This window comes from Rhinatrema bivittatum, chromosome 17, assembly GCF_901001135.1.
Source record: "Rhinatrema bivittatum chromosome 17, aRhiBiv1.1, whole genome shotgun sequence".
Taxonomy (NCBI): Eukaryota; Metazoa; Chordata; class Amphibia; order Gymnophiona; family Rhinatrematidae; genus Rhinatrema; species Rhinatrema bivittatum.
This window is the reverse complement of record NC_042631.1, coordinates 18,049,752-18,061,769: the sequence shown is the minus strand read 5'-3', so window position 1 is coordinate 18,061,769 and position 12,018 is coordinate 18,049,752. Positions and strand designations below refer to the sequence as shown.

Here is a 12,018-nt window from a genome sequence, read left to right as displayed (position 1 = left end):
GACAGAATTTCCTTTTTGAATTTTAAGGAACAGCAATGGATCCATCGTCTTAGATCGGTGGAACCACACGGGTTAAATGAGAAAATTGAGTGGTACACTCTCATTTAACTGCGTGTCCAGTCCCGGAGACGCCAGTCCGGGAAACGCTGTCCTCTTCGATATGTTGTCAGTGACGTAGGTGTCCTTTTTTGACTATCCTCGGGTCCGCCCTTGAACAAGAGAGTAATTCAACATGGCGTCTGACAAACGTCATTTCCCTTATATGGTGCTCCCCATGACGTAGATACCCATTTATGGACACATACTTTGACTTGGCGCCTTTTTTGCCTCTTTAAAGGTCAGCGTTCTCTTTCTGTCTGCCGCCGCCGATAGAAGGATCACGGCCGAGCGCATTACCTCCAGCCCAGTATTGCAAAAGTCAGTATTATAAGAAGAACAGGTATTTATTTACAATACAAGTTCACACTTTGAACTTTATCTCTTATAGACGGCATTATGTTATGTTTGCAGAGCGAAATAGAAACGCTACCGATACTGCTGCACCAATAATCAATCTTGCACCAGTAAGTGTTCCCCAACATTCCGGCGCCATTCCTTTAAATTGAGTGGTATCATTTATGCACATTGTCTCTTGCATTTACTTCACCCTCAGTCTGTTAAGGTTCTCCGAACATCAACAGAGCCGTTCCCAGTGGCACCCGGCCCCCTGAAGAAGGAGGTCCACTCCGAAACACACAGTGTCGGGGCAACGTCGGAGTCCACCAAGTTTATCAACACCATGCTCACTGACGGATAAAGCAAGATAAGTACATTTTCGGATTTAAGCGATAGCAATCCGGTTCACAAGTACTTTCAGTTTTCAATGTGCATAAACGGGCAGCTTTCCGCGCCCCTCAAATCCAGCCCTTTGAGACCAATGATTAAAAATTGATTGAATGCTATTAAAAAGCTTACATTAGCTTAGCCTGCCGGCATTTAAATATGAGGTCTCTTTGAGCTTATCCACTCATTATATCATTTCAGGATTTTCATGTACGTAGTTTTTACTAATTAAGAGAGACAGTAATATCATATTCACCCGAATTTCATAAGATGTAAAGAGGAAAATGAGAAGAGTGAACATTTCATGCTGCCTAGTTTCCTTTGTTGGGTGTACAAAGTTGCATTGGGTAATGCATACTAGCCAATAGCAGGGCAGCTTTCAAACTACTCTGTGTCAACCAATGGCAGGGAAGCTTTAAACATTCTCAATGACATCAAAATATCCTTTGACCTCCCTCAGATTTCAACTTCTATTTCTTCTTTACGGAGAGGTGACTCACTGCTCTATTTCAAATGATGTGATCAGAGGCCTACGCAGGCACTAACCAAGGGCAGGGCAACTCGATGACAGCACAATGTTCTCTGACTTTCCTGGGGTTACAGCTGAACTGACCTCTTTCCCTACAGGCAAGAAAAAGAAGGCATCGAGGATACATGTAAAAGTGTGAGGAGAGAATCACAGGATGCCGCAGAAATTTGAATGAAATTGGATGAATGGTTCAGACAGACAAAAACAGGCTTGATGTGTTTATAAGGCCAGGTTCCATTTAGGGAACCAAGCTTAAAAAAAACAACCACCCATATTTAGCAAATCAAAAACTCCTTCAGTATCATGCAGCATGCCCCTAGTGCCGGCGTCATTTTATCATTATGCTTGTTGCTGGAAACTAACCCATTCTACAATGCAGCAGTCATCACTTTCCATTTCATGAGTGTGTGTTGGTCTTCCCTTCTGCAAACAGGATAACGCCAATCCTAGATGCATCCCATCTTTATTAGTTGTCATTAATCCTGGCATATACTTACTATAACCAGTCTGACAGTGATTTTCTGGACCCCAAATAATTGTGCCAATGTATGTGACAGAGAAAGGAGTTTAGACCTTTCTTGAATTTGCCATAGTGCTTACTCACAGATCTGATTCTTCTTTTCCTGAAGGGAAACCTTTTTCCTATTACTACGCTTTCGCAGGCAAGCCTCCTCTCTCCAGTCTTGGGGGGATAGGACATTTTCTTCCTCAAAATCATTCTGACCTATGGAGAAAAGGAAAGTTGGTTCTTACCTGCTAATTTTCGTTCCTGTAGTACCAAGGATCAGTCCAGACTGCAGAGTTGTGTCTCCCTTCCAGCAGATGGAGTCAGAGAAAAAAAAAACTGAAAGGCACCCCCCTTTTAGACTGGTGTGCCACCTGCAATCCTTCAGTATAATCCATACCATAGCAGAATGAAAAATGTCATAACCTTTAAACATAAGAACCAATGGCTATATCAAACTACTTAAGAAAAAGAAACTGCATAATTTGTGGAACTTATGTACATGGAGGGAGCATGTCTATAAGTAACAGGAATGCTACCTCACTGAGAATATTCTGTAAAATGAAAACGATACCAAGAGGACTCCCCATGCTCCATGGGCGGGCATCTAGACTGATCCTTGGTACTACAGGAACGAAAATTAGCAGGTAAGAACCAATTTTCCTTTCCCTGTACGTACCAGGATCAGTCCAGACCACTGGGATGTATCCAAGCTGCCTTAAATGGGGTGGGACCTGGAGAGTCCCGCTCGAAGAACACTGCTGCCAAAGCAGTCGACATCTGGGTCCCGGATGTCCAAACGGTAATGCCTTGCAAAGGTATGTGAAGATTTCCAGGTAGCTGCCCTGCAAATCTCCTGCAGTGAGACAAATTGACTTTCTGCCCAGGACGCCACCTGAGACCTGATTGAATGCGTTCTTAGACCATCCGGTACTGAACGCCCAAGACCGATGTATATCGAGGATATATCATCCTTCAACCACCTAGCAATGGTAGCCTTAGAAGCTTTCTGTCCCTTCTTAGGACCACACCATAAGACAAATAGGTGATCAGACAATCGAAAAGCACTGGTAACCTCCAGGTAGCGACGTAGGATCCGCTTCACATCCAACCTATGCAATTCGCGAGCCTGAGGCAAATCCCACTCCAAATGAGGAAACGCAGGTAACTCCACTGTCTGATTCAAATGAAATCCCAAGACTACCTTCGGTAGAAAAGAGGGTACTGTTCAAAGGGAAATTCCCGAGTCCGAAATCCGGAGAAAAGGTTCCTAACAAGACAGCGCTTGAAGCTCCGATATGCGTCTAGCCAACATGATAGCCACCAAGAAAATCACCTTGAGATTTTCTTTCAAGGTAGCCCGCTTGATAGGCTCGAAGGGAAGCCCACTCAAGCCATGGAGAACCAGGTTCAAACTCCACGAAGGACAGACCCGTCTAACTGGAGGATGCAAATGCTTCGCGTCCTTCAAAAAGCATGACACATCCAGATGAGTTGCGAGGGAGACGCCGTCAATCTTTCCCCGCAAACATCCAAGGGTCGCCACCTGCACCCGAAGAGAACTGCACGCTAACCCTTTCTTCAGACCCTCCTGCAAGAACGCCAGAATGTGTACAATGAAAGCACTCTGAGGGGACACATCAACCCCGCTACACCAGGTGTTAAAAACCTTCCAGACCCGAACATAAGCAAGAGAAGTGGATTTCTTGTGTGCCTGCAGGAGGGTTGAAATAACTGTATCAGGGTAGCCTCTTTTTCTCAACTGCTGCCTCTCATAAGCCAGGCCGCTAGTCAAAGCGAGCCACTCGATCAAAAAATACTGGACCTTGTCGAAGAAGATTCGGTAGATGATGGAGTCGAAGCGGGCCGTCGACCACCAAATTAATCAGATCCGCAAACCACGGCCATCGCAGCCATTCCGGCGCTACGAGGATAACGGGTCCCGTGTGCATCTCTATGCGCCTTAGCACCTTGCCCACCAAGGGCCATGGAGGAAACACATAAAGCAGGATGTCGCAAGGCCACAGGAGGACAAGGGCATCTATCCCTTCTGAGCCGTGCTCCCTTTGGCGACTGAAAAACCAAGCCGCCTTTGCATTTCTCTGGGTCACCATCAAGTCCAAGCGAGGCATGCCCCACCGACGAGCCAGGAGGCCCATGGCTTCCTCGGACAATTCCCACTCTCCGGGATCCAGATGCTGACAACTGAGAAAATCTGCTTGAATGTTGTCGACTCCGGCTATGTGAGAAGCTGCCAGACGGCCCATGGCTTCCTCGGACAATTCCCACTCTCCGGGATCCAGATGCTGACAACTGAGAAAATCTGCTTGAATGTTGTCGACTCCGGCTATGTGAGAAGCTGCCAGACGGACTAAGTGGCGTTCCGCCCAAATCATCAGACGGTCGGCCTCTGCGGTGTTCAGTTCGGAGTTAACAGTCTGTTTGGGATTAGCAATCTGTTTGTTATTTAGGAGAGTTGTGGGTGGATCCTTGGACCGGTGGCAGATGACCACGCCCCCCCCCCCCCCCCGGGGAAAGATCCCAAAAGGGTCCACCGGTCAGGCTCAGAGTATGGAGACAGACACACACTAGTTCTTTTATTAGACAGTATACTGAACCACCAGAGGTGGCAGTAGTGAGCTGGAATGCCCGGCTGGGCTGTAGTCCCTCAGATACTGGAACAGCGATCCCTGGAGGCTGAACTGTAGAGAAACTGAAATATAGTGAGTAGGCAGGATAAGCATGGGTGTAGCTTGCTTATTGCGGCGGTTACTACCCCTACTACCCCTAACTTATCAGCTAGATATTCACTTGGATGCAGCTCCATCACTGCTTTCTACATTAATGGTGGGGGTGGAAGGGAAATAGAACCAAGAGCTAAGAGAAACAGATAAGTATGAGAGAAAAAAGTGTGTGAAGCTTGCTGGGCAGACTGGATGGGCCATTAGGTCTTCTTCTGCCGTCATTTCTATGTTTCTATGTTTCTATGCAGAGTTCATGAACTGAACCAAATGGTAACACTCACACAATGTCTCATAGAAGCCCAGGAGCTGGAATGTATCGGCCCTCGAGGAGCGAGTACCTGGTTCCAGGGAAAGCTCTGAGAGAGCGATGGTAACTCACTGATGTAGTTGGCAGTGATGACTTCCAGGCAGAAGAAAGTACCAAGTAAGTCTGGGAACGAGGGTCCTCGAGGAGCGAGTACCGGTTCCAGACTGTCACCTGAAAAACAAAGGAGAGAGCGAGGCCCCCGAGGAGCGGGTACCCCTAGTAAGTCCGAGGAGGCAGAGTAGCTTAGGTAGAGAAACCCAAGTAAGTCCGAGGAGGCAGAGTAACTTGGAAAGTCGAAGCGAGTCCGTAGTCATTCCTTGCTAACTCAGTCTGTTAGCAAATTCTAAGACTTTATATATCCATCTTCGAGGGACGCCCCCGAGGTTCGCGCCATCGCCGGTACTTCAGTCGGGGCCGCGCCATGCACGCGCCCCTAGGCCTCCAGGAAACATGGTGGGTTGCAGCGTCTAGTCGGTCCAGGGACGCCGAAGGGCCTCGGCAGAAGGACGCCGCAGCAGTCAGTCAATCTTCCCGCGGACGAAGAGGGAGGCGCCAAAGAGGTAAGGAGGCCGGAGAGAGGGTGTCGGGAACCGACGGACACAACATGCGGCTACGGGATGACTCTTGATACCTCCCTGATGATTGATGTAAGCCACCGCAGTCACATTGTCTGATAACACCCGCACCAACTGACGGCGAACCAAAGGAAGAAAGCGGTGTAATGCCAGCTGCCCCGCCCTGGTTTCCAAGCGATTGATGGACCACTTTGTCTGTTTGTCCTGTCCAACTGCCCTGTGCCACCTGGGATTGACAAACCGCTCCCCAACCGAAGAGGCTGGCATCCGTCGTCACTATCACCCATTGAGTTTCCTCCAGGTCCATACCGCACTGCAGGTGGGCCGGAATCAACCACCACTGGAGACTGGACCGGGCAGGCTCCAAGAGTGGCAACCGGATCTGGAACTCTTCCAACTTCGCATCCCAACGAGAAAGCAACGCCCTTTGCAAAGGCCTCATATGGGTGAAAGCCCAAGGGACTAGTTCCAGAGTAGCCATAGAACCAAGCACCTGCAAGTAATCCCACACTCAGGGTAACGGTAGGGACAACAGCCGACGAACCTGCGCCACCAGCTTGGTGGCCCGCTCCTCCATGATGAAGACCTTGCCTATTGCCGTATTGAACCGAGCCCCGAGGAAGTTCAGAACCTGGGACGGAATCAACTGACTCTTGGCGTAATTGACGATCCACCCGAGAGATTGTAGCCAGCGGAGCACTAACTGAATCGCCGCTTTCAACAGCTCCACTGACAGTCCAGATCAGCCAATTGTCCAGGTAGGGATGGACTAAAGTCCCCTCCCTCCATAGGGCTGCTGCTACAGCCACCATCACCTTGGTGAATACGTGGGGAGTCGTCGCCAGTCCAAACAGGAGGGCCTGGAACTGGTAATGCTCAGCTAAAATCATGAACCTGAGGTACCGGCGATACTGCTCGTTGATCCCCACGTGAAGGTAGGCCTCTGTCAGGTCTAAAGCCAAAAATTCGCCCGAGTGGACGGCCGCAATGACCGAGCAGAGGGTCTCCATGCAAAAATGAGGTACCCGGTGTGCCTTGTTCACCTTCTTGAGATCCAAAATTGGGCGGAAGGGGACCACAAAATATATGGAATATCTGCCAGTTCCTATCTCCTCCGGAGGGACCAGGACAATGGCCCCCAGAGCTTTCAGGTGACTCAGAGTCTGAGTTACCACTGCTCGCTTCGCATGAGACCTGCAGGGCGACATTAAAAACAGATCCCGTAGTGGGTAAGCAAAATCCAAAGCGTAACTGTGTTCGATGATACTTAGCACCCACTGGTCCAACGTAACCTTGACCCATCCCTCAAGAAAGAGAGAGAGACGGTCGCCTATCACCGGGACCAAGGAGTGGGCCAGCACACCTTCTTTGTGAGGACTTACCTCCAGAAGATCCCTGAGGACCCCCGTCCCAGGGAGGCCTGCAGCCTCAAAAGGAAGAAGGCCAAGCCTGCGATCTCTGTGACGGCTGTCGGGACGTATAGGAGGAAGAGAAAGCCCTGCCCTGACGAAACCGGCGCTGGGCCCTGAACTTAGGGCGAGCCGAACCAAAGGTCCTAGAAGTTCTTGGTTTCTCCTCCTGTAACTTGTACACTTTATTTTCGCATAGGGACTTAATAAGGGCCTCCAGATCATCTCCGAACAAGAATTTACCATTAAATGGCAGGTTGCCCAACTGAGTCTTGGAGGAAACATCAGACGACCAGTTGTGGAACCACAGAAGCCTTCTGGCCGAAAATGCAGAAGCCACATTGCGCGAAGACACCCGCAGAAGATCATACAAGGCATCCGCAGTATAAGCCAACGCCGCCTCCATACTATCAGCTTGTTCAGCTTCTGCCGGAGGCAACTGTTGTGCGGTAAGCATCTGCTGTACCCATCTAAGGATCGCCTGCTGCATCAGGCTACTGCACATTGCTGCCCGAACTCATAAGGCCGAAACCTCAAAGCTGCGCTTAAGAAGGACCTCCAGCTTCCGATCCTGAAGATCCTTAAGGGTGATCACTCCTGCCACCGGGATGGTGGTACCTTTGGTGACAGCCGAGACTGCCACGTCCACCTTGGGCACCTTCAGGACTGCCAAAGCATCGTCCGGTAAAGGATAGAGCTTTTCCATAGCACATCCCACCCGGAGGCTGGCCTTGGGGGTCTCCCACTCCCGGGTCACCAGCTGCATCAACATCAGGTGAAACGGAAAGGCCTTCACAGGAGCTTTAAGTCCTGAGAGAACCGGGTCCCCTTTGGTGACCTCTGAGCTAGGTTGCGGTGCCTCAATATCCAGTCCTCTAGAACCTTGGAAATCAGATGCTCCAGCTCTTCTTTCAAAAACAACCTAATGACCCTGGGATCATCCCCTCCACTGGGGCGGACCCATCAATGTCCCTGTCTCCTTTCCCAAGGAGGAGGTCCTGCGACCGAGGACCCGGAGGATTTGGAGCTGAGGATCCCAAAGAATTAATAGCTGTCCGGCCTGACCATCCCCCTAGAGGAATCCGATTCTCCTGATGGCCTGGGGACCTTGGCTGGTGGAGGTACCGCCTCCTGCAATTCTGCCTCCGCTTCTAAAAAGGCTTTGTGCATTAGAAGCACAAACTTCGAAGAAAAGGACTGCTGTCTCTTTAAGGCCCCCCCCCCCCCGGGGGGGGGGGCTGTATCGGGAGGAGAGGCAGGCCTTAGGTAGGCCAGTCGCACAGGGCTCAAATTAGGAGGCGACAGCGTAGGAGGGATCTCCCTGTCGGCAGCTCCTCTTCCTCCCCTCGTGGGGAAGGCAAAATGACCGCCGTTCCCGTATTGGATGAAGACGGCCCGGCCCGGGCACGTCGGGAGTGCAAACCTGCATCCATCACTCGAGAACGCGCTGACAGACTTCCCCTGGCACTCCGTGATGGTCCTTCACCACTGGGGAGACATCTGGCGCAGAGGCCATCGCGGGAGAGCCGCTGGACCGGCTCCCCGCAAGCGGAGCAAAAGGCACCCCGCGGCATGGCACAAGGTAAGGATCAGCAAGCCAAAAACAATCCGGCGCCAAAACGCCCCTCCGGAGCCCCTGGAACCTGCACGGCAAGAATTTAAAAAACTTCTGATTTTTTTTTTTGCTTTTAAACGCTGACAAACAGGGGAAATCCCTGGCACCACTAGCTCTGCGGGGTACACCCGAGGAATGTGGACATCTCAGGGTGGGGGGGAGAGGGATCGGCTCACCGGTGAATCTCCCCACTTACCAGTCGGCGGGGCTCCAGGAAAACGGCTATCGGGGCATCCCACCCCAGCCGAACCTCTACCAAGGGGACTTGGGAGGATCCAGACACAGAACAAAAGTAACAAACTTTTTTTTTTTTTAATTAGCTTGATGTAGCCAAAGAACCTTCTGAAAGAACAAGCTTTCTGGTAAATTTTAAATCAAACCCTCCCCCCCCCTTTTTTTTTTCCATAAGATCAGGACCGTAGGTTCTGTCACCCTCATCTGCTACAGTCAGAGAAAATACTGAAGGATCGCAGGTGGCACACCAGTGTAAGAGCTATTTTTTTTTCTCTGACTCCATCTGCTGGAAGGGAGACACAACCCAGCGGTCTGGACTGATCCTGACACGTACAGGGAACACCTATTAATGCTTAGTTCTCGCATGTTGCTGAAACCTCTGCACATCAAATAAGATATATAGGTAAAGATGGACCACTAAATGTCTAAAATGTAAGTCAGGGGTACTATAATAAGAAATGCTGAGCCTGAAGCTCACAGCTGCCAAAAGACTAAGTTTCTGGCTAAAAGTCTAGAAAGATAAAGTAATATAACATAACATAAAAGGAAGTTCTATTTCATTTTCGCATTTTAAAAGAACTGCCAAGCCTGGTTATTTTGACACCCCTCGATACATTTTGGTTTCTGTACTGCAGATTTTAAATGGAAGGACTACAAATACCAGAGTGCATTGGGATTTAAGCTCAAATCCAGAAATGACCAAAAGCCTCCTTCCAGAAACTGTTAAAAGTGAGAGTCTCATATTTATTTATTTATTTATTTTTAGGGGGTTTTTTTTATACCGATGTTCCTGTAGCAAATACATATCACACCGGTTTACATTGCAACAACAACTTTTGCTCAGGGCGATACAGAGAACAGAGGATACATATAATTAATATAATTAAAAAGGATACATATAATTAATATAATTTAAAAAAATTACCCCGACTAAACTTTATTTTAAAAAGATTTTAAACACCGTTTATGTCAGAAATACTGTGCTAAGTAGACAAAGCAACATACATAATTAAATTTCATATAAAACAATGAAAACACAAGCAAATACACATAACAGTATCACATTAAATAATGAATCTATAAAACTTCCAAAGACTATTTGATAAAAGTGAGTTTTCAATTTCTTTCTGAACAACCTGTAACTAGTAACAGTCCAAATTCCAGGCAGCAATCCATTCCAAAAGGTTGGGCCAATAACCGAAAAGGTCCAATTGCCAATAACCTAAAAATGCACTGACTTGACTGTAGGTGCTTTCAAAAGACTTTTACCCACAGTCCGCAATGCATGCAAAGGAACACATTGTACTAATCTTTCTGCGAATACGCAGGGCCAAGCTCTTAGAGGGCTTTGAATACCAGCACCTTAAATTGAATTCTTTGAGCGACTGACAGCCAGGGAAGTTGTTTTAATACCACCGTAATGCTAGGCAAGAAACCACTAAGCATGCAGCAGCAGCAGAATTCTGCAGTAACTGGAAGGCCCACAACATGTAGTTCGGCAACCCAAAATGAAGTGAGTGGCAATAATCTCTGGTGGTCATGATGAACGCCTGAGCAGTTCTTCCAAAACCCTCCACTGGTAATAAAGATTTCAAAGGACGAATCATTCTGTGTTTGAGAAAAGCAGATTTTTATCACAGCACCTAACTCAGGTGCTGTCTAATGCTGTGTGGCATTTACTCTTTTTTTTTTGTTGTTCCTCACTGTAGTGTGACTCAGGCAGCACGTTGTATTTCTAAGGGGACTGTATAGTAAGCGATTTTTCACATAGACACAAAGTAGGGAAAACTGTTTGGTACATCTGGTCCTATTTTTGTTACTTGTGCCACAAGCATGCACTCAACATAAGCGCATAGTAGCAGGTAAAAACACGTAACACGACGCCTGGACTGTAAAAGAGAAACCTTTGCTTGTGCTGGGCGCTTTCAGCAACAACTCTCAGAACTAAAGTAGCATAATCTTACCCTCGGCAAAGAAGGGAAGGTCAGAAGTTTCAGGCAGGAAAAAAATATGTATTTGGTGGGGGTGTACTGAATTTTAAGGTGAGTCGTTTTAGAAAAGAAGAAGGTTTTCTGGCAAATAATCTAAGGAAAGCTTCTGCTCGGTTTTGGAGAGGATGTCATAGCTTTGGATGGGCTTAGCAGAATATCAAGGCAGGAAGTAAGGAGAGGCTTACAAAATTATAGCATTTTGAAAATGGAAGTAGGTCTGGACCTTTATTACAGCAAGTTGATCTCACAATTGAAGGGGTACTGTTTACCTTTGTCAGCGTCATCACAGATCTCGGACTTCTATTTGAGCCTATGCTCTGCCTGAAACCCCAGTTAGAGCAAAACTGAATAACTCATCGCAAATAATTGCAAATGCTTAACACCACTATGCAACACCTGACAAATAATTGAGGGTCTGCTTAGAAAGTGTCTTGTATTACCTTTAAAATAGCCATAATATTGTAGATGATGGCGCATGAAATTCTCATAAGGATCAGGGTGCAGCTGTGAAGGGAAAAGGCAGCTCAGTCAGACAGAATCACTCAGCCACAAGCTTCTACTCCACTCATCTCTTTCCAGCTAGAACATGATCACAAATGTAAATACTGCATCCACAAAGAGGTGAACATGGAGAACTGTCATTTTATCACACCAAAGTAACAGTTTTTTGGTGGTACCCACCTTCAATTTCACATTGGTCTCCAATGCTGGCCGCATTTCATACGTATAATGATCCAATTGTAAAGTACCAAATATTCTTCCCGAATACAGCAAAACTTGATAAGCTAAAAGAAAAATAGGTTTTGTAATTGTGATTTAGAACCCAAGAGAAAATGGGTCCAGGCTCTTCCCCAGTAAAGAATCTGAATAATATGCATAATCTGCTTGCTACAAACCAAACCGATGCTTCTAGCCCAGAACTTGCTGCAGATTGTTTTCTCTCTTAGACAGCTCAGTCACAGAAATGTGACATTCAGGTTTTCAATTATGGCTCCCAAACAAGTCTAGTTTTCAGTGTAAATAAATCTGAAAATCTCTCTGGTTATTAGAGCAAAATTATTTACATATATCACAAATATTCATGGTGGGTAGCCAGAAAGCCAGAAGGGTTGAAGGACATGTCTTGGGAACCACTGGTATAGAATTCCTAGAGGTTGTCTCAATAGTTTAAATATTATCCTACCGCCAAAATACTTCTGAAATGAATGTACTCAAACTTTACTAAATCTGGGGCACGGAGAACAAAAACAATGCTTAAAATTGTTGGTTGGCTTTAGTTTTCAAGAT

The 12,018-nt window shown here is 47.3% G+C and overlaps 1 protein-coding gene across 1 annotated transcript in view; it reads right to left on the bottom strand.

Annotated features, from left to right (window-relative positions):
• AGBL2 (ATP/GTP binding protein like 2) overlaps nucleotides 1-12,018 on the bottom strand; it is a 91,619-nt gene that overhangs the window by 73,166 nt on the left and 6,435 nt on the right. Inside the window, exons 2-4 of the mRNA XM_029582075.1 lie at nucleotides 11,413-11,516; nucleotides 11,172-11,235; nucleotides 1,956-2,075 (exon numbers count right to left, since the gene is read on the bottom strand). Of these exons, the coding sequence (XP_029437935.1) occupies nucleotides 1,956-2,075; nucleotides 11,172-11,235; nucleotides 11,413-11,448 (220 nt within the window). The 5' untranslated portion in view covers nucleotides 11,449-11,516. The remainder of the gene's footprint in view (nucleotides 1-1,955; nucleotides 2,076-11,171; nucleotides 11,236-11,412; nucleotides 11,517-12,018) is intronic.